The sequence below is a fragment of the Gallus gallus genome, chromosome 4 (assembly GCF_016699485.2).
Source record: "Gallus gallus isolate bGalGal1 chromosome 4, bGalGal1.mat.broiler.GRCg7b, whole genome shotgun sequence".
NCBI lineage: Eukaryota > Metazoa > Chordata > Aves > Galliformes > Phasianidae > Gallus > Gallus gallus.
Genome location: NC_052535.1, coordinates 24569424 through 24596176, shown reverse-complemented (window position 1 = coordinate 24596176; position 26753 = coordinate 24569424). Strand labels below are relative to the sequence as shown.

At 35.9% G+C, this 26753-nt stretch overlaps 1 protein-coding gene across 2 annotated transcripts in view; it reads left to right on the top strand.

Moving 5' to 3' along the window:
• Positions 1–233: 233 nt before the first annotated feature.
• DDX60 (DExD/H-box helicase 60) overlaps positions 234–26753 on the top strand; it is a 39294-nt gene continuing 12774 nt past the window's right edge. The window contains exons 1-27 of one of the 2 annotated variants that reach the window (XM_004940918.5): positions 234–292; positions 798–840; positions 2314–2701; positions 2828–2897; positions 3451–3628; positions 4214–4555; positions 4942–5049; positions 6122–6283; positions 6856–7014; positions 7525–7666; positions 8799–8960; positions 10205–10307; positions 11040–11155; positions 13184–13344; positions 14326–14578; positions 15445–15608; positions 16558–16713; positions 17699–17848; positions 18667–18786; positions 19743–19838; positions 20558–20673; positions 21205–21350; positions 21540–21649; positions 21797–21901; positions 21992–22120; positions 22906–23033; positions 25645–25803. In XM_004940918.5, coding sequence (XP_004940975.2) covers positions 2350–2701; positions 2828–2897; positions 3451–3628; positions 4214–4555; positions 4942–5049; positions 6122–6283; positions 6856–7014; positions 7525–7666; positions 8799–8960; positions 10205–10307; positions 11040–11155; positions 13184–13344; positions 14326–14578; positions 15445–15608; positions 16558–16713; positions 17699–17848; positions 18667–18786; positions 19743–19838; positions 20558–20673; positions 21205–21350; positions 21540–21649; positions 21797–21901; positions 21992–22120; positions 22906–23033; positions 25645–25803 — 3887 coding nt within the window. In that variant the 5' untranslated portion in view covers positions 234–292; positions 798–840; positions 2314–2349. Of the gene's footprint in view, positions 293–797; positions 841–2220; positions 2702–2827; positions 2898–3450; positions 3629–4213; positions 4556–4941; positions 5050–6121; positions 6284–6855; positions 7015–7524; positions 7667–8798; positions 8961–10204; positions 10308–11039; positions 11156–13183; positions 13345–14325; positions 14579–15444; positions 15609–16557; positions 16714–17698; positions 17849–18666; positions 18787–19742; positions 19839–20557; positions 20674–21204; positions 21351–21539; positions 21650–21796; positions 21902–21991; positions 22121–22905; positions 23034–25644; positions 25804–26753 lie in introns of both variants that reach the window. The other variant, XM_015285390.4, reaches the window with a different exon arrangement.

The window sequence follows — 26753 nt, the reverse complement described above, 5'->3', positions numbered from 1 at the left end:
ATGTTCTGCTCTGTGTATTGCAATGTACCTTAGCAATACTTTTAAGTAAAGCAGTAATGGTTTTTGGACCCGTATCTGAAGCTACCATGATCTGAAAAGTGCAAACTAACTTAAACAAAGAAATACTAATGATATTTTGCAGTGCTGTATTCAGGGACCCAGCCTTCAGTCATCTAAGAAATGAAACACGAAACTGACACTGGGAATAGAAACCAAAAGCAGGTGGAATAGGCGGTGACAACACTTTAAAAGCAGAAGGTGGCTGGCAGTGCAGTGAGCGGAGTGGCAGCAGGTACAGTCCTGGCAGGGGCTTTGTTGGAGGCTGTGGATGGGGTTACACTTAGGGTTGGGAATAAGGGTACAGGGTTGAATTTTGGCTTATGGTTACTTTGGGAGCTGAGAATGGTGCTGGGGCTAGGATTGGAGTTTAATTTTGAGTCAGGAAGTGAGTACTTGAGCTGGTACTGAGTTTGCATTAGAGTGTGGAATGGAGTGTGGTAGGAGTTGGATTTAGGGCTGGATGAAATTTTTCAACAGCATGCCCAGGAGCAGCGTGGATGTGGTAGAGGCAGGGTCTGAGCCAGCTGGTTTTGTCTGCTCACACCTTGGCTCCAGACACTTCAGATGTAATCATATGCAATATAGGAAAATGCTAGTGTAGTGAAGTGTTGGAACCCTTTTCTCTATCTTTTTTTTGGTTTTGTTTTGTTTTTTAAGGAAGTATGACAGCCCATACATGTTTATATATCGATATGGTTCTGCTTTCTTTGAAAACGTTTGACTTTTTACATTTTCAGGTGTAGAAAGGAAACTAATGAAATAATGATAGACAATTTCTAGGTAAGTAACTATTTCAGCTGTCAAAAACATGATTATTCTGAGAACAGTGTTCTCAGGCCGTTGATACGGCCTTTTCATTTTAAATAATAAAATGGTGAAAAGTATCAGGCTTTTTGCTACCTGGACAAAAAGTATGTATGCAGATGCACAAAAGGGGACTGTGTAGCTGTATGTATATAAACAGCTTACATTTACTGAAAATTGGTGTTAAAGTTCAAATTTAAGTTGCATTAAGCACATCACTATAATATAGCACACTGCTTATATTATGTTACAATTAGATACTACTAAGATGCAAAAAAAATGTATATTATTGTTTCATACATTTATATACACGTATATACATGTATATACATTTTTATGTGTTATATATACATAATATGTATGTTTGTATACATATATATATTATGTATACGTGTTCATATTTACGTGTGTATGTATACATATATATACACACAAACATTCATGTATATACATATATATGCATATATATTCGCACACATACATGTATATATTTATTTGTTTTCTAGGAATGTAAACTAATGCAAGGTAGAAATCAAGAAGAGAATTTCAGCTTAGTTTTGGTCTGAGTCCATGAGATCTGGAAAATGGAGCTTGTGATTTAGTTTTTCACAAGTTTTTTACAAAAAAGCTCTGAGACTAGAAATGAAATTTTTTGTATGGTTTCAGGAAAGTGAAGGACAAATATACCCAATGCCTGTAAATATTGCAGTGTTGAGTATCGCAACAAACATTACTGCATAAGGCTATTACCTGAATGGAAACTAGAGAAAGAAAAGCTTGAAAGAACAAAACTGATGTGGCAGGGAGTATGCAAGGTTATCTCAAGCTGCTTGTTGTTCTGTTGTTCTACATCTCAGAGGAACAGAATACCATGATCTTGTAATGGGAAGAGTTATCCTAACTCGTATAATTGTATGCTTATGTGAGATTTGCTAATCTTACTACTGAAAAAAAAGAAGAAAAAAAAAAAGCTAAAATAAATGGGTTTTATAACAAACCATGATCAGCACATCATGCAGTGGAAATGTTGTTGGTCTACTCGAGAGTGGAGTAGCAAGTGCCAAGTGTATACAAGTCACTCAGACCAGGAAACAGAGATAATTCCTTGGAGCATGCCATGCCATATCTGTACATGGCATCCCTTATAGCTGATATAGCAAATTATGACTCACCCATACCAAGGTTCCCCATATGGAAAGCAAAAAACAAATACATAATGGTCTTGCTCTTCCTTGGCAAACTTCAGCAATGACAAAATCTGATGTTTTCCATATCCTTTATAAAAATATTTATTGATTAAAAAAAAAAAAAAGTCTCAGAGGGATAATCATAAAATGCTTTCTGATTTTTCTTCAGGTGTTCTTCCAATCTGATTATGAAGTAGATAACTTAGTGGTAAAAGCCAGAGAGTGTACCATATTTCCTGAATGCTCTCTCTTGATTCTTTAGAATTTTCTTTTGTGGATACTAGAATCAAGATTGGTGATGGATTCTGCAGAAGATAATTTCAAGATTCATGATTATGCAAATGAGAGTGCTGACAGTGATGATAAGGATAGCGAGTGTGTTGATAGTGAGAAAATAAACTTCACTGCAACTGAGGAAGACAAAGAGAGTACAAGTGACAGGGATGAAGAGGATGTGACTGATCACAATGAGGAAGCAGCTGTTGTGCAAATGCTTAAAGAAAAGGAAGACAGAGAAAAAGAAGCTGAAGACCCGGATTATGGTGAAATTTATTCTATCTTGAACACTGATGAGGTGATACAGAAGGAATCACAAAATGAAGGCAGGAATTTCAGAGTTCTCCAGAATAAATTGAATTCCCAAGACCCCGGTAAGGAGCTGCTGTCATTTTAAACTTGGATCTACATTTTTTTTATAGCTATGTCTTACCTTTTGGCTCTTTTGCAATTAATTGATGGGTTATGGTTCTATTAATAACCATATCTGTTTCTTTTAGAAGTAAGAAAACATCTTGAAATTCTGAAGAAATTGAAACAAAGCATTTGGCCATCTCTATCAAAAGCATCGTAAGTACAGTAGAGTTCACTGAAAGAAATAGAGTTAAATGTAATAGAAACAGTTTCTTTGAACTTTTTAGACATCACAGTGTATTATTCCATAGTGTTATTGCCACCTAGGTTTGTGAAAAACCTGGAGGAAAAGAGAGCTAGTTGTCACTGTTAGTTGCTCATAACCCACTTGCTACTTTTAGCTGGAAGCTATGGCAGGAATACTTCGTTTCTGCCTCTTGGGTGGTATTTCTTACAGAGCAAACTTCTGTAGAAGCAAACATGAGGCACTGCTTAAGTCGCAGAAGCTTCAGATGCTACAAAAGAATTTAGAATTGTAGAGGAGTGAGTTGTTTACACAACCAGTAACTGAAGGGAATTCAAGCTCTTTGGAACTAGACTTAGATCCAAGAAAAAATGGTTTTCTATAGATTTATTTCATATATTTAATTCTTAGTTGACTTAATTAGGGAAAATATTTATTTTAAAAGCTATTATTAAGAAAATTTCTTCCGTCCTGTAACCACAACTTGCACTAACATCATGTATGTACTATTTCCTTTTCTTTCAGGTTTGTCAGTCTGTTAAAAGACTTTGTTGAGTCTGAATTCTTTGTAATAGATGGGGATTCCTTACTTCTTACGTTCTTAAATGAGGAAGTACAACATCTAACTCTATTTTACCTAATTGAATGCTTTCTGCATGATTTCACTCAAAAAGGAGCAAAATACATTATTGTTTTCTTCAAGGTAATGAATGAGTTACATTATTTGTTTGCTGTTTGTATCACCACAGTCTTTCAAAATCAACTGTTTGATTATAATCAGTTTCAGGAAACATGAGTATGTCAACAAATAAAAAGATAAGTGTCGTTCATCAGGAATAACATCAAGTTTTTTTTCCCCATCTCTTGCTTTCTCATGGAATTTGTTCTGTTTTTTTTCAGCAATATTTTAGAAATGAGTATTATAACTCATACCATTTTTTGCTATGCAACCTTCCACTAAATGCTCCAAGAATGGCTAGTATGGCTATACTCATTGCCTTGCAGATGATGTTCACCATGATTTTCTTGTGTTGTGCAGAGTTGGAAACCTATAAATATTCATATGTCTGAAAATTATTTTTGATTGAGTTTGCTAGACAAAACTAGAGCAAAATGACTGGCAATGTACAGAAGAACCTTAGTGATGTGTTATATAAAAACATTATAACACTTTGGACAAACTAAATAAAATTCAAATATATGCTTGCATAGTATTTAAATGATCAGAGTTTGAATGTGATTTACTGGAATGTAGCTGAATAATTTCATTGTCTTTTTTTTCCCACAGGATGCAGAACAGATGTACTTCCAGAATCCTCAGTTTCTTTTCTTACGTACTGCATTAGTAGAACATCTGAAGCACAACACGAACATCACCATTCATACAGAATTTTCCAATTGCTTTTCACAAGAATGGGAGATTTTTCTGAAGAAATCCTATCCTTATTTCATCATCATATCTGACATAGGACTGACCTCTCTCCAAACTAACTATCTGACTATTTTTATTGCTCATTCGTTGTCAAAGAAAATCAATGTTGTACAAGCGTTTGGACAGGAATGTGACACTCTTAGAGTTTATGGATATCATCTTCAGAGTATGTGGAAACACAGAATCTTCTTTCAAAAGGTAAATTAAAAACAACTTCTTTGTTGATTTGCAAATAAGGATGCTAAGTCTACCTAACAGATTTAAAATATCTCAGTATGCATATTATATTTTATACATTAAAATTATAAAGCACTGATACATGGCTCATCTAATTATCTTGAAAGTCTTAAGAGGAATATATTGTGATTGGTACAAATTCTTAAGTCTTTATTGACTTCTAATATATCAGAGATGACTAGTATTTAGTTGAGAATTGTAATGTTTAAAGGTTTTATTTAGAGTAAGTATTTCTTGGATGGTGAGGTTTTATGTATGTATGAATGTCTTCTGTTAGTGTGGTTAGTAGTTCCTGATGCATTGTATCAGCTGACTTTTGGACATGATTTGCCTTCTGCACTTCTTAGTATGGAAAAGATCTGCAAAGTGCCTGTGAAGCCATAGTCAGGTACCAAGAACTGTCTCTGTACCTGTATGAACATCTCAAGCTGAGCCTGAAAAGCATACAAAATGAGGTAATTTGACCTCTTTCATCCTTTTTTTTTTCCCCCCTCAGGTTGACTGTCTTGCTCCATTCCTTTAACTGAAATTCTCTCCTAGCCAGAATGGGGGGGCTCTCTTACTTATTCCGAAGTGATGGGATGGTTCTCTCTGTGTCCACTCTTCTTCATAGTGGCCTGAAGTTGTTTCTTCTTTTATGGTTCACTAAAGTAGGATACTTCAGCTGGAGTTTGACTGGGTGGATCCTGCTTGTGGGATGTTTCCACTGTGGCAACTACTTTTGTCTTGTAGAAGATGGGAACTAGCTCATTCTTTAATCTAATTTTACAGTATTTTAACTTGAAAAAAGAAAGAGAAAAAAAACATTCTTGTAGAATGATTATTGCTTTTCGTGCATATTACACCTTTCCTTTTTTTCCCGACCATTTTATGATTCTGCTTCTGCTCCTGTTGAGAGCAACAGCAAGGCTTCTTTGGGCTTTAAAGGGAATGGAATTGAGTTCAGCAAGCTTAATTTTCAGTTTAGAAAAAAAATGTTGTTGCTTGCAGATGTCTTAAAGACAGTAAGAGGAATGCAGCTGCCTGCCTGCTGCTGCTATTTTATTTTATTATAACTATTATTCCTGACGCCAGCTCCAGATAGTCCAGGAGAAAGAAAGCACTGGGGCACAGGGAGGACAGGCAGCTGCTCTCTATGTGCAGGAGGCTGGAGGACATGCCCTAGGGGCCACAAGGTAGGGCCCTATAGCCGGGACCTGTCCTCTGATCCCAACTAGGAGCAGGGAGCTGGGGACACTGGGGCAGCTCCAGCACTGTCTCTGCCTCTAGCCCTGGGGTCTGAAATGGTGTCCTGGGCCATGGGTAGGGTTGGGGGAGACCTAGGAGCAGCAGGGAGTTCCAGAGCCATTGATGTCCTCATGGAGATGACAAAAGAGGCTATTTTTACCAACGATTCTGCACACTTTTCCTCTGTAGTTTTCATGTAGTTTTTCATGTAGCTTTTCATCTGTGATGGAACTCTGTAAAAGATAAGAGTTGTCCTTTTTTTTTTTTTTTTTTTTTTTTTTTTGTAATTTGTGATTGCAGGTTTACCAGACTGTCCTTCTGTTGAAAAAGCTGTGGCCCGAAGGTTCTGACATTCGTCGTGTGATCTGTGTTCTTACTTGTGCAGTAGGATTAAAACTGTACAGTGACGCGCTGGAAAGTGCACATGCTTCCTTGGGAGCAAAACCAGAGCAATCAGAAAGTGTAAGTATTTTTAAAATATCTTTTCAGAACAGTGACTATAAACATGTTGCTAACAAGAGAGATGCCTTTTCCAGATGCCAAGAAGACACAGCCATCTGCTTCCTTCTGCTGGCAACTAGGAGTCTGGTTCAGACAATCAGTAGGGCCACAGCTTCTCCAAAGGAGCATCATCTGTCTGTGGGCACTACTATGCCCCATGCAACAGTGACTATTCAAGGGGAAAGTTTTACCTTAACAATGATTATTTCCATGGGATGTTTTACTGTAGAACATTGTTGAGCTTTGTTTTTCTTTACCTTATATCCAGTAGAGTTTACAGGAGAATATGCTTTTCCTCAAATAAGCAAGGCATTGCAGGAGAAAGGCTTTTTCTAGGTTCAAAGAGTCATGACATCACTTTTGTGACCATACTAGAAGCTTTGTTTTTTAACACAGAAGCAGTACATCAGCAGTATTGTGGGAGAGACATGTTCAGTGGACTAAAGGATACCTAAATCAGTATGGCTGAACTACTAGTGATAAGCACAGATGGATTATTGTGTTCAACTTTATTTTCCATCATCTCTCGACAGGAAAGAAGTAAACCACTGTCTCCAGAAGAAGCCACTGACCTCTGTAGAATGCAATGTCTTACAATGGTTTTTCTTCTTCATATGCCTCTTTCTCAGAGAGCTCAGATTAGGATCATGAAATCCTGCTGGACTGAACAAGTTTTACCCTTAATAAAAATGGTATGTATACAACTGTCTTACTTCTTCCGTCATCTGGTGCATTTACCATTTTGGCTTTCAGTTTTCTTGGTGAGTTGTTTTAGCAGTCTGATGAGATCAAAGAATTTAATGTAACCACTAGAAAGAAATCCCATCTGGTTCAGGAGCCTTGTAAGCTACAGATCAGTGGGGCTAAGAGAGCGTTTGGGGTAATATCTCAGCGTAGTGGACCCGTGAATAGGCATCTGCAGTTGGTCAGTCCTAGTGTTAGAATACCAGACTTGATGGACCCTTAGTCAGTATGGGAAATCTGATGGCCAACCTTTGTATTATTGTGAAAGAGAGCTGAGAAGGCAGTTATCTAGAACTGTGCTACTAAATTTCTTCCTGATTACAGAGAAGGAACATTAACAACACGTTCATTTGTATGCCAATAAAATCTGTAGCAATTAACTTTATTTCAGAGATGCTTTGATCCCTCCACATGAAATAGCATTCCACGACAATTAACCAATTGCTCTATCTTAACAGCAACAGCTATGTGCACATTTTGTTCTGAAACAGCTAAGTGATATAAATGATTGGAAACTGGATTTAACTTATTTGCCTGACTTAAATGACGATTCACTGCTCAGAAATCTTGCATATTACTATGAGATCGAATACTCTGAAGGTATTTATCTTTGTTAAGCAGTTTTCTTTCGTGCATTTCTAACTTTATTAAGCTGTAGAATGTAAATGAAAATGTCTTTACAAGCATAGGTCATAATTTTCTAATTATCTGTATGATAATGGATACATTTTATGGAACAATAGGGAGACTTTTTTCATAGCTGAGTCTAAAAAATCACCCACAGTTGTCTCACCAGAAGTCATTCAGAATGCCTTCCTATGTCATATGTTTGATATACTTATTGAAAGGAAGCAAAGGGGTTCTGGGTCACTGTTACTGGGTATTTTCCACTACTGTTTTAAAGCCATTTTTCTATTCTGAAATTGTAGTGCACCATAATCAGAGTGGAGACTAGATTATATCCATACTGTCGCTATGACATCAGAAATATTTTTTATCTCATGATGAGATTGGTTCAGACAAAATCTGATATTATCTTGTACAGCTGAAACTTTAAGGAAATTATTGTATGTATTAAGATTCAAAAAAAAAGTTCAAAAAAACTGACAGAGCAAGAGAGTATGAAAAATGTTTTGTATCAAAATTTCTTTCACAATAATTCTGTTTACCTGACATCTTCTGTAATGTGCACTAGCAGTCAGTTTGTCTGACAGTAAAACAGAACATTTTATGTATCAAGTCATAAGATGTTCTGCATGCACCTCGATAAAGCAAAGGTAGAATATTTTTTAAAGGAAACATGAATTAGGAATATGTGATTTCCGATAATTATTGAGCACTAAAAACAAAATTCTGAATTAAAGATCCTGCCCTGCAGGAGCTGAAAGAAAGATAAACTCTTCTTTAGCTGCGGAATTTGTGGAGCAGCCTAAAGCAGCCTAAATCTGGTGTTCTGTACAAAATACATTTTCTCAGCATATATGTTTATACCCTGTCCTATTAAAAACTGATGATGTTTTTAATACATCCTGTCCTTATTTATTCCAATTTCCAAAGGCCTTGGAAATTGGAATAATTGGACCTCTGTGCCTGATGCTGCACAAGTAAATCAGGAGGATGAGTATGTTTTGCTTAAGGAAACTACGGTTGTGATGCTCCAAATTTCTTTCCTCTTCCCTTCTTCTTTTTTTCTTCTTTCCTTTTCTATTCATTTTTCCCCCCTCCTGTTCAGGATTAGAGTTCCAAAAGGAATTGGGGAAAGAAATGGATAAAGAATACCAGTTTTTATGGGACACCGTAACCAAACTGACTGTGAACTATGATTTTGGAGATGCTTTCCCAGTACGAAATACATCTCAAGTATTTATTGATCATCAGCAGACATCATTTAGAGGTATTGAGAAGTCCATAAATGAAAGTTATAATCTCAACCTTTATTACTGTCACTGGAAATTCTGGAAGTAGTGATCTTATTTTATCCTGATCACAAATCTAATCCATTCTTGATGAATCCGCTTTCCTTTCATCCCACTACCAAAACTGGCAGATTTCATACTTATGGCTGAAATTCTGACTGCACTATAGACAGAACAAGTATTTTTACTGACTTCACAGACACTTACTTTTAGTTCCAGTGTTTGCTAGCCCAAATCTGTTGCATGCATTGTAAAAGACATTATGACTAGTGTAATACACACACTAAAATGCATAATGATTGATTATAATTAAAAGGGCACTTACTATTCTGCATTAAAACGGTCTCCAGAGGACTTCCTTGTACATGTTAGCACATGGTTATGCATGTATTTGGCAGATATGAGAGGAGAAAACTCAGCGAAATGAAGATTTGTCTTCCTAAGGCAGTGGAATGTCTAGCCATCAGTGTATGTCACATTGCTACCTTTGAAAGTTCCATAAATGTGACTTACCATTGTCTTAAGTTACACTATGGCACTTTTTAGTAACCTGTAGCTGGGAAAGTGCTTGGCTCACAAACGACTTGCATTTATGGATCTATGTGTCTATTCAGAATATCTGGAAGGACAAGGTAAATATTTTTGCCTGCTTTCTAACATTTCTGAAGAACCATTTTTGTTACCCTCAGAAATCTTTGTGTACGACATGAAACTGTATAAATCTGAAAAAGGGACAGTTTGCAAGAAATTCATTAGATGGGAGCATAATTCCACATAGGTTTATGGATGTTTTTTCAGCTAGTTTAAGTGGATGTCATATGGGCAAAGTCCTTTAGTGGCCAACAACACCAATTTTCATAATTACCTTTGCACATTAAGGCATCTTCTGGGACAGCACTTCTACTGCTTACTTCTGCAGTGGTGCAGGAAAGTAGATGCCTGTGAGATGGGGCGGGTTGTAGCATAGTAGAAAGTAGTGTAGGATTATAAAATAGATTATGAAACTACCAAATCAGAGGCAGTCATGTCTGCTTTTTTCCCCTTCTTCCTGTGCTTGAGAAGGAAAAGAAACAGGGGAACTGGAGAACTGCTGCTTACTTTTTGTATGTTTTGCTTTCTGGAATTTCATTTTTAATGCATCTTGACAGAAATTTAAAGATCGGATATGAAATTGTATATATTATTAATCAAACACTGCTCATTCTCTTTTTATTTTATAAAGTCTGTGATGAAAAAATTCCTGATATAGGACTAATCCCATTGAAATCTGATCTTGCTGAAGAATACGCTGGAGATGTTTTGAAAGACCTACCTGTTTTAGAAAGGTACATATGTGAATTTTTCTTGTAATGTAATGATTGTATGGGTTTATTTCTCACTCCCCCTCACTTTACGTCCATACAATGCTCAATTTGTGCAAATTCAGAAATGCTTTTACTGTGACTAGGGAAGATTTACACGCACTACTGCAAATATTAGCAGAAGGTTCAGAACAAGAATGAGTAAGAATCTGTCTTCTTATTTTCTCATCAGGTTTTTTTTTTTTTTTTTTTTTTTTTTTTGCATTAGTCTTTGAAGATTCTTATTCTACATTCCTAAACATTTTTTTAAACATGCAAATAGTATTTGAAAGGTCTCATCCTAAGTTGCAAAGCTCAGATTGTTTCCAGGTTCAGAAAAATGTGGAATAACAGTACTGCATAGAAGTTAATAGAAGATTTGCCTTGCTGTGTTATTTATGAAGGTGGGTTGTGTACTGTGCAATGATTATTTTTAGCCGTTTTGGGAAAACTGATGTATTTCTGTGTTATGTAGTTACACTGCACTGTGATTTAACTGTATGAAAGTAAGTGGAAAGATGCAGCTTTAATTTGTTACTAAATCTTTCTGAAAAACTGAGACTATCTCGACAAACTGTCTGGAGTTTAAACCCTGTACTGGTTGTCTGCCACTGTAAAATTCTTTTGATAAATATCTGGATTTTTTAAATATGTTTTGAATATCTCATTAGAGATCCCAGACAGCCATTTTATTTCCTGCACTGTTTAATGTTTCAGCAATGATCCTGCAGTTACTTCACTTGCTAAATACAAAGAATTTGATGAGCTTCGTCACTGGCATTCTGGCAGACCACTGTCTGAGGAATATGAACGAGTACGGTCCAATGCCGATGGTAAGAAATGCAAACAAAACCCATTTGTTTGTCTGAGCTAGAAAAAACATTTTGAAGATTGTCACTGTTTTAAAGGAGGACTTCTCATTTCATAAAATATTTGCAGCCATATAAGCATGTGCCGAAGTAGAACTACTGCATTATACTGAATTATATTTAAACTGATGAGCTTGTGCAGTATTTGTATGCACTGTGTGTTGCGTATTATTTTAATAGCTTTAACGAGTATAATGGAGCATTCTTCAGGTGCTCATGATACATTCCCTTGTGCTTGCAAACTGCTTTTCAGATTTATATAAACAAACTTTATGTACATGTGCAATTTAATGTTTAAATCTATAGTTTGGATAATGCTTATTAAGCAAATTCATATATGGGCAAAATCAACTTAAATGTTTGCAATGCACATGCATAGCCAATCATATCTTTTGAGAACATAAGTAAAAGAAGTAAACAAAAGTTATTTGTATCTTAATTATTAATGTTACACATTATAGTTTCCTCTAAGTTTTTGCACTTTGAGATACTTTCTGATGGTATAGTTTTTGCATTCCTATTTACACTGTGATACCAACAAGAAATTTGGAGAGCAGTCACTTTAAGCATAACCTGCAGAAGGGTAGCTAGAGCATCCTCCATGTCCTCCATAATGTTGGAGATGAAAGTTTATGTCCACTACTGCTGAAGTCCTTTCTCTTCCATGTTTTTTATGAGTCCTCTCAACACAGGCTTGAATCATCTCAGTCTTGTGTAAGAAGAAAGATCTTCTGAGATGGACTGTCACACTTAGAAGCTAACTTGTTTTTTTAAGGCAGAGAGAAATATCCTGTGCAGTACTACAGGCTTGAGGCAGAGTGGCTAGATGAAATGTGCAGACGAAAAATATATAAGGGAATTAGTTAACAGCTGTTTGAACACAAACCGGCAGTGTGTCCAAGTGGCCAAGAAGGCCAATAACATCCTGGCTTGGATCAGAAATAGTGTAGTTAATAGGAGAAGGGAGAGGATCATCGCTCTGTACTTGGCACTGGTGAGTCTGCAGCTTGAATGCTCTGTTCCATTTTGGGCACCCCACTAGGAGAAAGACATTGAGGCCTTGGAGCATGTTCAGAGAAGGGCAGCAGAGCTGTGAATGGTACAAAAGGTAGTGACCTTAAGCTGTGCCAGAAGAGGCTCAGGTTGGATGATCTTAGAGGCCTAGTCCAACCACAGTGATTCAGTATTTCTATGAAATACTTGAGGGGGGTCTACAGAAAAGCTGGGGAGGGACTAAGGGCAGGTAACAAGGTAATAAGGGCAGGTAACAACAGGATGAGGGGAAATGTCTTTAAATGGGAAGAGGAGAGATTGAGACTAGGTATTAGGAAGAAATTCTTTACTGTGAGGGTAGTAAGACACCAGAACAGGTTGCCCAGAGAGGCTGTGAGTGTCCCCTCTCTGGAAGCATTCTAGGCCAGGCTGGATGGGGCAGTGAGCAATCTGGTCTAGTGGGAGGTGTCCCTGCCTGTAGCAGAGGGGTTGGAACTAGATGATCTTAAAAGTCCCTTCCAATCCAAACCATCCTATGATTCTATGACTTGAGTGCAGAAATATCTATGTGATCAATATTGAGTAGCAAAAGTTTTCTTCCAGCAGCATTATTTATTTATGTTCTGATGAGAGAGTCTTGCTTTCACAGAGGAGGGGTCTCTGATTATTTAATTGCCTTTTGAAGATGCTTTCTTATTTTCCTTGACTGTGTTGCTCTAACAGTCATAGTTTGTTTCCTGCTTATTAAGTTTTCCAATAATTTTTGATGTGTGCCTAAAGTTGTCTGAATTTGAGTCTATGACTTACCTCTCATATAATCAAAAGTACCATTGCATTTCTGCAAGTCTGAGTAGTAAGCCTCTATTGATACGTGATTTTGTTTTTTAGTCAATGAAGAATTTTTGCCAGATGTATCCATTACTCAGTTATCTTTTCTTGGAAATAGGTTAGACTATAATTCTGTTTGTGTATTTTTGAATCAATTACACTTATTTGCAGCAAAATCCAAAGATGCAGATGAAAGAAAACAAATTCAAAAGCTTCAGACTTTTTATCGTTTATATGGAAGCACTTTGGAAGGTAGCACTTCAAAGTTTATTGTACACCAAAATGATGTTCCATGTTCTAACAGTGCTGTGAAAAAGGCTAAACAAATACACGTGAGTATATGCAAATTGCTCTTTCCAAATCTACTTTATATTATCCAAAAAAAGCATTTCTGGTATTTGAATCCCAGAAACGAAATTTTATACTCTGAATGCATAATAGTTCTCAGTTGGGGAAATTTAATTATTTTGCATTACAGATGGAATTGTCTAATTGGAAAATATATTTTTGTTTCTGGTTGGAAATATTGACAAATAATTATGTTTTAAAAGGCACGAATAAATAGAAAATGTAATAAATATCAAGTTTGTAAAGGCTGGTGGGTTTTGGCTTGTGGCTGGTAACAGAATGTGGAATGAAGGAAACTGGAGTTCATCAATTTTATTTTACTTTAAGAAAGTACTGAGCAATGCTGTAAAATCCATTGTTTGGTTGTTTATTTTCCTGTATTGTTTGGAAATACTCACCATGAAAGTTTCTGTAAATATGGCTATTAATTTTACCTACAAACATTTTCAGACATCACAGGGTATGTACTTGCACACTAATTAACGGGAGCGAGTAATAGGAATTTGAGTAATATTTCATAATAGACTGTGCTGTAGATTATAGATTATCACTTGTTGAATCACCTGTAAACCATATATAGAATAGTTTTGTTACCAAAAGATAGAACTCTTAATTTTATTTAATATATTTTTAAAAAATCTTGTTACTAGAGTTACTTTTACCTATGAGTAAAAAAACTCAGATATCTGCTATTTATTTTTGCCATGTTTGTGTGCTTTTTATACTATTTGTGATGAAACTTTTAATTGATTTCTAAGGTAAAGATTAGGTAAGATTTTGAGCAACATGCTGGGATTCAGAAATTTTGTCTCCTTCAGAATCAAGTAATAATTTAAAGAGTTCTCAAATAACAACGTACCACAAAGGTGAATTGCAAACTATAATGTATCTTGAGTTTATGGATTAGTTTTTTTCAGATGATGCCTGTACATAATTATGATTAGTTTTGAAATTTTATTGGATAGAAAAGCAAAGCGGAAATAATTGCAGAGGAAAACAACAGGCGACTGAAAGCTAAAGAAGAAAAGAAAGAAGAGGAGCAATGGAAAACCTTGCAGATAACAACAGAAAAGGAAATAAAAGCAAATCTGACCGTTGGAATAAATAAAATGGAAAAGTTTCTCAAGACAGTTAAAAGTAAATCTGTGAAATTCAGTGTAGAAATGTCAGCATTGTCAGCCTGTGTCGAAGCGTGGAAAAAACACTGCAGAAAACAAGGTATGGTAGCCAAATGCATGTTCAGTTTTCAGCTTGCACTCACATCAACCAAGAAAGTGAGTGCTTCTGGACTTTCTCAGTAGGAATAAAGGCATGTAAATACAAACTTGTTCTGGGAGCACTAATGGTGCTTTAAAGTATTAACAGGCATTGGTCCCCATTTGCAATTTCAGAATCCCTCAAAGGAGACATAAGGAATCTGTTGAAATTAGATTTTAGCTGTTTTTCTGTTTTTCCTTGTAAACATTGCACATATAATTTATTTTATTGTATATATCTTTAATGGGTACATATTATGCACACTATGGCATGGCTGTATTGAGATGAATTGTTAAGTAACTGACTGAGTAAACTGTCATTCACATGAGAAAAACATTCACAATCTGAATGATGCTGATTATCACTGAAATCTATGCTACTGTCATTAGTTGTTGTCTTTAGTTTTACTGGAATCAACTTATCCAGTCTATCCTTTTGGTTGAGAGGATCCAAACACGCTGCTGGAAATATGCTGGGGTGACCTGTAAACATTAGAGTGAAAGATGTAGCTAATAGGATTGAGTAACAAACCTGAGTCAATGAAGTGAAATGGGGAAGTTCTGTTATTGAATACATATGAGAAGTACAACTTCCTTTAATAGCTGAGTTAGAATTGTTTGGATGCTTGGTGTTCAGTGATAGAGGTTGCCACAAATGTGAGTTATGTTCTGGTTGTCTTTAATTTAAATGCATTTTTAAGTTGCCCTAAACGTGGTTGGATGGATAAGGTCTGTTCTAAGAATACCCAATATAAGAAAGCTCCCAGTGATACAATTGGCTATCAAATAACTATTACGGTTTTTGTTTGTTTGTTTGTTTTTTGAAAGGAAACAAACCTAAAGATTTAAGCAGTGCTGTCCAACTCATGAGAAGAATTCATATACTCCTTGAAAAATATCAAGATCTTCTAGAGAAATCACATTTACAGAAGCTGAGCCAGTATCTACAACTTCTTGGATTTGAGAATTTGGCATGCTCTTTGACTGGCCAGGTAACATTCTAGACTTCATATAACTTTATGTGATCTTCTAACCTTCTGCTGGAGCAGGCCCAAAGAAGGGTGACAAGGCTGGTGAAAGGCTTGGAGAATATGTCCTATGAGGAGCTACTGAAGGAACTGGGGCTGTTTAGTCTGGGGAAAAGGAGGCTGAGGGGGAGACGTTATTGCTTTCTTCAAATACCTAAAAGGTGATTGCAGAGAGAGCGGGGTTGGTCCCTTCTCACTGGTGACAGGTGACAGGATGAGGGAAAATGGCCTCAAGTTGTGCCAGGCTAAGTTTAGGTTGGAAATCAGAAAAAACTTCTTTACAGAATGGGTTGTTAAGCACTGGAATAGGCTCCCCAAGGAGGTGGTTGAGTCACCTTCCTTGAATGTGTTTAAAAACCGTTTGGATGTGGTGCTCAGGGCCATGATTTAGTGGGGAGTTGTTAGAGTTAGGGTAGTATGGTTAGGGTGTGGTTGGACTCGATGATCTTGAAGGTTTTTTCCAACCTAAGCAGTTCTATGATTTTATGATTCTATGTTGTAATATGTAATACTTTGGTAAACAGCTTTCAGGATCAGGTATGTAACCACACACATCCATGAATAATAGAATTTTTTATGTCTTAATGTATTGTATGCACATTTTAGTTAAAAATATAAAGCTTTACAAAATTTAGAAGTAGCTCAAGGGAACCAAGCTCTGTCTGCTAGATGGTTTTGTTAGCTCATCTCACAACAAAAGCAACCACAACTATGGCTACTGATTCAGAATGTAGCCTCCTCTGATCAGATATAACTCTGACACAAAGCTACAACAGATGAAGTTATTTAAAAATTACCTACAGTTTCATAAATTTTTCAAAGCTTTCAAAGTTCCACAGAGGGAAAAAACATAACATTTTCTGAATCTCTTGCTAGTTTTCAAACCAACTTGAAATTTAATATGACCTTATAGATGAGAGAAGGAAGAGATGATCAGAATAGAAGCAACTATGATGTTGAGGTGGGACCAGCTCGCTTTCAGCTGCAATACATGGACTATTACTTGCTCAGAGAAGAGAGGAACGATCCAGATCCCCGAGTGCAACATTTCATACCAGACACATGGCAGGTATTGAGGCACAATCCATTCGTACCTTGAGTTATTGGAAATGACCTTTATCGTTTAAAAATATACATTATTATACTTATTGCTAAAAGTAGCATTTAATTAAGTTTAACAAAGTCAGTAAATTACTTTGGAAATGTTCTTTTTGCACAGAGGGCTTTGCAACTAAGAGCCTTAGCTGAAGGCATTCAACATAAGAAATTCCAAGTCCATGAGATTCTGCTGAATATCTGATGATGATAAGCTCTAGCTACTGTTCTCCTTATTTGTCTATAAAGAATGACTCATAGTGTGAGATGAGAAATAACATTTTTCCTTAAAGCACAGCAAATCTATCTGAAGTCTTTTTATTGTTAGGTTGGGGAGGCCAGCTGAATTTGCCACTTTTTGTGACCATATCTACAAATCAGTCACTTGCTCAAGGAGCAACTTGAAAGATGGCATATATACTGATAAGGAAAGATAATGTTACTACCATTTCTTTTTTCTTTTTAGTACTCTTCCTCCCATCTTTTCACAGCCCTGTTGAGAGAGCGTGGGGGAAGACAGTAGTAGTGAAGAAAACCAATTAATAAACAATGTATGTTAAGAACATAGGAGAGATTTTAACAGTACTGAGTAACTATTACAATGCAATAAAAATAGTGCTTTGTAAAAGAACAATACACTGTTGAGTTAACTGGCTTTAGTTTTTGTTTTAAAATTTCTAGTTTTAGACTGCAAGCGTTGTGGTATCAGTATCTTAGAGCAAATAATTGAAACAAGCAAGTCAGAATTGCTAGTTCTGCTTTTTCTGCTAACAATCTGAGAAAAAAAAAATACAGTCATAAAACAACTAGGTTAACTCTGACCTCCAATAGTCTAAAATCGCTATTAGAAGTCCGTATGTAAGAAAAAAAATACGAGACTACTTCACAGAAAGAGCTGGTTTACTCAGTGAGAACTTATTCACAAGACGTTTTGACATAAATAACTACTCTTCTCTTAGCGAGAACTTCTCGATGCTGTAGATAATAATGAGTCTGCGGTGATTGTTGCTCCCACATCATCAGGAAAAACATATGCTTCATATTATTGCATGGAGAAAGTTCTGAAAATGAGTGATGAAGGAGTAGTTGTGTATGTTGCTCCCACAAAGGTAAGGCTACATCCTACTACATATTCTACATGTTGACTCCATTCTCCAGTATGATTCTAAAACCACTGGGGGTAACTTACTACACTAATTTAGTTGATGTATGGCTTTTTTTTAATCAGAAACATGTAATTAAGCATGTTAACAAAAACCTTCAAAACATTTATGTTCACATACGATTTATATTTGTCTGTAACTATATATTCAGCTATCTTAAGGTCAGAAACACTGATGTGTACAGAAGTGCTTAGAAGTAGAGTGTTAGGATAATGGTGGGAGTACCAAAAGCATACAAACTGCTTTTCACTGCTATGAAAGTGATATTGGAATAGAACAACGACCAAGCAAGTAATTTCATTCCAAATGAGTCTACTTTTGGAGAAAACTTCAAGAAAAGAGTTGTGAAACTCTTGCCTGTTGTGGCACTTCTTTAAATGCAAATTTTATCCTAATAGTTAGAAGTTGACTTAAAAGCTGAGACACGGTGTTTTGACTTCTTCCAAAACTTACTTTGGTGTTAACTTAGTGCTTGTAGATACAGTAGAATGTGATCTATTTTTTTTTTTTAAGCAGCTTTAAAAATCATTATAATATGGAATTAATATTATATAACCCACTTCACGGAATACTAAAGTTCTTGGAAAGCATTTGAGTGTAACTGAACATGAACTGTATCTGTTCAAAGTTAATGATTGATACATTACATAGTACATTATAACTTAGCATGTTAACTTCAGTGCCCAAACTAGATACTTTTATATAATATTATGTGCCTTTAACCATACACTGTCTAGTTTTATCAATGACTTGCTTTACTTAAGGCCCTTGTAAATCAAGTGGTGGGATCTGTATACAGTCGATTCACCAAGAAACTTCCAGATGGATTGGTGGTGTGTGGAGTCTTCACACGAGATTATCGCCATGATGTCATGAATTCTCAGGTATATTCTTATGGGTGTTTTAACACAGAATAGTAATGACTTCTGTACTTCGTCTGGCTCCTGAAAATACTAATTTTGATTGTAACAGTTGCACCATCACTAAATACATAGCTCAGGAAAAATCTAAAGACACCTGTACTGCTCACCAGAAACTTTTATTCTGTGGCACACAAACTTACCTATTCATCCATAGGGTACATGCCATTGAACAACCTCTGAAATCCCTTGGTCACAAACATACATCTGATGTAAATGCAGACAAATGAAGGAGGTGCTCTTCTTTTTTTCAGTATTTTCATGACGGTGTGACTTTTCCTGTTATTTATAAAACTTGATGATATAGGCTGATTTTTAAGTGGGAGCATGTCTTCAGGCTTCAGTCTCACAGTGGAAAGTTCAAACAGATCCTTCAATATTTTACTTTGTGCCCATTGTCTCTTGTCCTCTTGGTAGACACCACTGAAAAGAGCCCACTTCTCTCTTCTTTACATCCTCTTTTCACAGTTATATACGTTGGTGAGATCTTCCCTGATCCTTCTCATTAAACAATATCCACTCTCCTCACCTGCCCTCTTCTCACCTTCCAGCCCAGTTATTTCATCATAGAAGTTTATCAGGTTGGTCAAGCATGACTTCCTCTTGAAGGACGGTGAATGCATGCTAACTACTCCTAAGGACTTTGTCCTTCCCGTGCCTGGAAATAGTTTCAAGGATTAATAGTTCCATCACTTGCTCAGGGATCAAGGTGAAGTTGACAGGCCTGGAGTCCTCTGCATCCTCCTTCTTGCCCTTCTAGAAGGCAGGAGTGAAAAATCATTTGTTTGTTTTTTGTTTACCTTAAAATCAAATACCTAACTATTTTTAAATGCTTTTTTTTTTCCAATATGGAATCTATCCTGTTATATTTGATTAGCCAGTTTACTTGAAGATAATACTTTACAAACCTTTGTTCCTAGATACTAGTGACCGTGCCTCAGTGTTTAGAGATTTTGATGCTGTCTCCTCGTTGCCAGAGTTGGACCAAACGAATACAATACATTATATTTGATGAGGTATGCATATTTCAGTAGTCATCAACTATGAGAAGAAATGAAAAAGCTGAGGAAAAGTATCAACAATTCTATTTTTCATTATGTACATTATAGCTGGCAAAAACTTTAGAACTATTACTTTAGATTTGCTTGCTTTTATTGTTACCTGATAGACTTTATGTATTCCAGTGCAAGAGCTTAAAACTCTGATAGTCCTCAAGAGGACCTGCGGTTCAGTTAAAGTTAACAGGAATTCCCCTTATTCCCCTTATTTCTCTCACACCAGTCATTTGAAAAACTAAAGGCCATCAGTGTAATTATAGAGTTGAAATTGGAATCTGGAGGTACTGCAGGCTTGGATCATTCATTTTTCTCATCATCAGATATTTGTCAATCTTCTGAGGTCAAAAATGATGATTAATCTTGCTGAAATTAAAATTTCTACTGGATTCTTTCTTGTACATCAAATTAATTGCTAACGATGTGAGTAAATATCTAAGCTACATACTGTGACAATAGTATTGACATTTAGACTGTTTAACTATCCAGTGAAGTCCGGAGAGAGATTTATCCATTTGATTTGAATCTCACTGTCATTAGCTACAGTATAAGAAGTATTCAGTACTGTTCTTTCCAAAGTTTTTGTTTTTAGGAAAACTGTAGTGAAACAACTCTTTTTGGGTTCATTTTGAGAGGGAACATTTATTTTTTAAATCATTTTTCTTTTCCCAAAAATATAGATTCACTGTCTTGGTGGTGAAATTGGAGCAGAGGTTTGGGAGCATCTTCTGGTAACAATTCGATGTCCATTTTTGGCTCTCTCCGCTACTATCAGTAATCCAGATCACCTGACTGAGTATGCTTGCAAATTTTTAATTTACAAGAGCATGTGTAAATTAGATATGAACTGTCTTAGACAGATGTCAATTACTACTGAGAGGCAACAGATTTGGAATGATGTTTTTATTGATTGTGTTTAGTTGTATATAATTGACACAAAATAATTTCGTAACTCTTAACTCTCTGTAATGAGAATAGGCATTCCTATTACTTAAGATCCTTTAAATGAGCTGGGCAGAAGAATTTATGATGCTTTTGAATCTATTTGGTTTGCCAAAACCTAATAAGTATACTTGTCTATCATCAGTCAAGGAAGACACCGTCACTACATACATACACGTATATCTATCTATCTATCTATCTATCTATCTATCTATCTATCTATCTATCTGATGGTGCTATTTCACATTTATGAGTGGCACCCTGGGATAAGCTGGAGAAAATTCTGCTGAGATGGTGAAAGGGACTGGAAATTCTATAGGAGAAACAGAGAAGAATGTAAATTTTCTTTAAAATATTTTTAACAACTTTTATTTTATTCTTGAAGATGGTTACAGTCTGTGAAAAGGTATTGGCAGTGTGCTGATAATACAATAAAAGGAAGCTCTACCAACTCTGAAAAGAATTTTGCAAGAAAATGTAAAGGAAGATCTACAGTAAAAGAACAAAAAAAGTCATACCGTGTTAGACTAGGTGTGTATTGGAATGTTTTGTAATTAATAAATGAATGTAGTGTCCTTTCTGCAAGCATTTTAATCACACTGCATGAACATATGCATGTACATACATTATATATGTTTCAAATAAAAATAAATATTGCAATAGTACATACTTATTTTTTAAAACAAACAATTGTGTCATTACGTTTTTGTCTCTTCACAGTCCTGTATGAAGAAAGATACAATGATTTGGAGAAGTATGTGTGCTCTGTAAATGGCAGTGATTTTGGCATCGAACATTTTCACCCATGTGCTGCATTAACAGTCAATCATGTAAGTATTGTTGTATTGTGTATCTAAGTATCTAAGTATTGTGCTGGTGACAAAATTGTTTCTCAAATGTTACATTAAACAAGATTGAATCCAAGATTGCAAGCTGATTATTTTCTTTCTTTTTTTCTCTTTTTAAACTCCTTGCAGATTGAGAACTATGGTATTCCTTCAGATCTTTCCCTGTCTCCAAGGGAGAGCATTCAGCTATATGACACAATGGTAAAAGTCTGGCAAAAGTGGCCAAGGGCACAGGTGGGTATAAAGAGCTGCAGACAGAATACATAAAAGTAAGTAACAAGATAACAAAGTACTGCGGTGTTTTATAACAATGTTGTTTTCAAGGAGATGGATCCCGAGGAGTTTGTCTCTTTCAAGAATAATATAGTGATAAAAAAGATGGATGTGAGGAAATATGAACAGGAACTGAAGAAAGAACTAAGCAACTGGATTGCAGTTGGACAAAGACAGAAGGTAACTATTGTTAAGAGGAGTGCGTTTTTAAGCTTATGTACAGGTGTAATACAATTATAACATAATGGAAATTATTATATAATAATAGTTAGTTAGTCTACTCCCATAATTATTTTTTGTTAGTATTAACTACTGTTGTGCTAAAAGAGAAGCAGTAATACTTGTGGAATTTGATAAGCTTTTCCAAAGTTATGTTTTCACAGTCTTCCCAGGGAATCAGACAGCTGGTACTTACGTGAAATTTCAAGTTCTGATTCCTTTAGCTGCCTCCTACAATTAGTGACAGTATTGTACCACTATTCCACTACTTTAGTCTACCTCTTTTTTTTTTTTTTTTGCTGCTCATTTGAAACCTTTTGTGAAAACTTTCTACGTAAAATAAATTAAAGCAATGGGCAAAAGATCAAGTCTGATTAGAAGTCATATATTTTATCATAAAAAAAAAGTGTAAGGAGGTTTCAAATAAAAAACAAATGTAAAACAAAGAACATCTGGAAAAAAAAACAACAACAAACTTTTTGAAATTTGACACTTAAATGTGAAAATATAATCGATGTGTTAGAAATACTTCATTATTTCCACAGTGATGGTAGCCAAGAATGCTATGACAATTTGCATTTTGAGTTCTTGCTGAAGTCACTTATGGGCTTTTAAGTCCGTAAACCATATGAGGCAATACTGCATGATTTAAAATATCTGAGCTGATAGAAACTGTCACAGAAAACTTTGTCTCCAGTTAGAAGTTTCTGATATTAAAATATCCTTAATAATAATGCTTTGGTCAGGTGAATGAGGTACTGGAGAACTTAAAACCCCAACCTGTGGATTGCTCAGAATATGAGAAGTGGAAGAGGTTTGCACGCTTTGTTGACAAATTGCATGAAATGGATAAATTGCCTGCCATATTTTTTATGTAAGTATTTACATTCCATATATTATGTGTGCATCGACTAGAAGAAAATGAGAAAAATTGGAAGATACCATGTCTTTGGTATTTGTTTTCTTTGCTTTCAAGCATATGAAATAAAGACTCACAAGCTCTATCAACCCATTTATCTTTAGGTGGGACCTTATTTTTATCTCTATGGGACTTAAGATTTAGATGAAGTAAAACTGTGAATTAATTACTATCTGGAAAGGTATCCGTGAGTGATATCTGAGGAAAATTATATGAAGCTGAATCACATTAAAAAGAGAGTTGAATTCTCCATTGCTTTGCTCCAGTGTAGTAAGTAAAACTTGTGCTCTTTGTTTAGAGTTGCAAACGGTGTATGCAGGTGCAGACTTCATAGGGAAAAGGATGAAATGAGGTTCTGTGAATGTACTTTTCGTTATGATTTTGGTGCAAAACCTCTAACAACATAGTCTTTTATCCAGTGAAACGGATCAATTAACCTATTTTGAATACATCTGAGAAGTAATTTCACAAAACATCAAATATGCACAACCTACTGACACCATTATTGTCAGCGCTATTGCAAGTATCAGTAAAATAGACATGTACTTTAGCACTGATCTTAATATTGAAAAGAAGCTACTTATCATTAAATAGAGTTGTCCAGTGCAAAGAAACAGTCATACAAGATAGAATGTTTTTTTATCCGAATATGAAGCCTTGTCCTTCCTTATACTGGGCACTTTGGTAGTCAGGAGGAGAATGCTAGCTGCTATTTTATTTCTTGCAAGTTTGTGCTGATAAAAAAGCATTTCTAAAAGAACACTAGAAAGGAAGAAGCAAAGAGTATACAGGTTGACAGAACCTCTGAACGCTGGTAATTGTTTCTTTTTGTATTTTAAGTGACAGTCTAATTGAAAATTAGTGTTATGTCTGATTTCAAGTTCAAACCAATACATTTCGAAATTACTCTTAGATATTTGTAAATCCTTCATATAAGGAGTGATTTCAGAGCTACTTTGTGAACAGCACCATTTTGGGGCACTGGGAAGTTCCAAAGTGTTTCTCCTCAGCAGAGACAGTTGAGCAGCGTCTTCTCATCTGTCTGGAATGATGGGTCCTTAGAAATTTTTGGTGACTTATGGCTCTTACAAGGGACTGTGTGTAGAGTGTGAATCCTCTCTTTATTGATAACTGCTAAATAATCATTGTGGGATGAAAAGACATTGCAGACCAGTGAATGTGGAGGCATAACCAAGTGACATGAAGTTGGAATATGAAGTAGAGAAATCTATTATCTGATGTTTTAAGGAGTAGGTGTAGTGTAGCAGCACTTTGTGGAGCTCCTCTGTGTTGTATTCTGACAAGGGACAAGCATCAAACAGAATTAAAAAAAATTAAATCTCCTTTTACGTATACAAGTCCTGAGAATTCGTGAGGCAGATGAAGGGGATTTGGAACCCTCAGAAGTAGATGCTGACTTGGAACAGTAGATTGTTCTTTGTGCTTCACTGATGGTGGTAAGCTTTTTTTTCCTGAGCTTTAATGAATTACGTTGGAAAGTGATCACCCATAATGGTATTAAGTCAGCATGGAATTAATAGAGACTCCTGAAAGAGAAGGTATCAGAGCTGTAGAAGCCCAATTGCTATTGTGGCCTTTGGTGGTAGGCAAAACAGTACTTGGAGTTTTCTTCTCTTAAAACCACCACGGAAAGGAATATGCTGGCACCACATTTTTACTTATGTGGCTGAATAAACTGAATTCACTCCAGAGGAATCAAGACTAAATGGGAAATGATTGCTATTGAGCTCTGTCATCCATGAAGAAGTGGAAAGCTTAAGCTAAGAAGTTAGTCTTAAGATCTATGTTTGGCCTTTACAAGTATAATGTCCGTCAGTTTTTGCACTTGTTCTTGGTGACTGACAGATTTGAATGATGTGTGAGTATTCTTATGGACTAGGATGCAACCTCATGCCAGGTGTTTGCAAACACTTTTTACAGTGTTAGTTAACAGAATCTGCTATGTTGCAACCAGGAATTTGAAAAGTGTTTACTGAGGGTGAAGCTGGTACAGTCTTTATCCCAGTTAAGCTTCAAACAGGCCAGTGTTGAAAAGGCTATGAGGAAGAACAGCTGAATAGAAGACCAGGAGAGACAGGCATTGATTTTCAACTGGTTAGTTGAGAAAGATTAAAATGATTAAAGGTACAGTCTGATTTATATGTATGTCCATGCTCTCAATTTAGGAAAAGGCAGGATTGAGCATGCTTTCTACAAATAACTTACTGTCAGAATCATTTTATATATGATCACTCAGATTTGAAATAAATGCACTTTAAAAGTGAATGTGGGCTATGATTTGGCTCTGGGCAGCCTGGTCTAGTGATTGGCGATTCTGCCCATAGTAGGGGTGTTGAAACCAGATGATCTTTGAGGTCCTTTTCAACCCAGGCTACTCTATGATTATATGATTTGAGGATCAAATAGTAATGTGCTTCTAATTATTAGAATTAACTATAGTTGGGTAATAAGTCTCACTGAGTATTTTTGTAACAGCATTCATTACATACACTTACAAATAAAGAGTTCTACTAGAGTTGTCCTAACTGATGTGTACTGCTTTAAGATTTGGCTTAGATTCAGTGGAAAATGCAGCCCAGAATGTCTTCCGGAATTTGCTGGAAAAACAAGACAATGAACGTGACCCTAAAATGGAGAAGGAAAAAGAAGATATAAAGAACAAACTAAGAAAATTGAATAAAACGCTAATGAAATTTGAGCCTACGTAAGTATTAGAACGATATACTATTATAAAGCTTACACATTACAACAGAGTAAAGATTTGTGGTAAGTTATTTCTGGGGAATGTACTTCACGGCAGCCAGTTGCAGTTGCTTTAGCAGCCCACATGGTAGGAGCAGCTGCATGTTGGTATTAATTAGCAGTACCTAGTGCATAGACAAGGAGACAGGAAATACCAGTGTGGCTGACACTGGGTGAAGTGCTGGTGCTACAGCATGAGGATGAGAGAGAAACTTGAGTATATGGGGTCAGCCACTGTGGAAGAATATATTCATAGCTTAATTTCACCCTGTCTGGTTATAGTGGTGGATCTTTGAAGTGTGGGTACACCTGACTGATGAGATATTCTTTGAAAACGTGGCGGTATTTTGCTTTGATTATACCTTGTCTTCACCTCAGCCTTCAACTTTCTTGAGTTTTCTGATCACAGGGTGTAAATTTTTAAAGTCATTTGGCAATTAAATATACCTATAGTTACAGGTTTGTCAAGAACATAAAACGCTACTGTTTTGCCCTCCTAATGTTGATAATTTTCAGCGTATTCCACAAACATAATAGCATGAAAGAATGAAGTTGGCTGACTTTAATAGTAATGAATTAGAACTTGACAATCCAGTATGAATTTAGACATCTATTTACTTGCTTGAAAGTCTGCTTCTGGTTTCCTTCTTCTCTTCAAATCCTTCCCAAGATCTTTACAGTCCATGTAATTATTTGCAGTAATTTGATTACATTTCTTTTTGATGTTGAATTTTTCTGCTGTGCAGTAGTGTTAGCATCCTTATTTGCTAAGCAAGGAATTTGTAGTTGATGTCTCCATCTTCCTTCATTTTTTATATCACCATAATTCCTTCTCTCTTCTTCACCAAGAATTATTTGCTGTTTTGCATACCAGCCAAGTTACAATGTAGATGTTAGCACTGTAAGTAAATA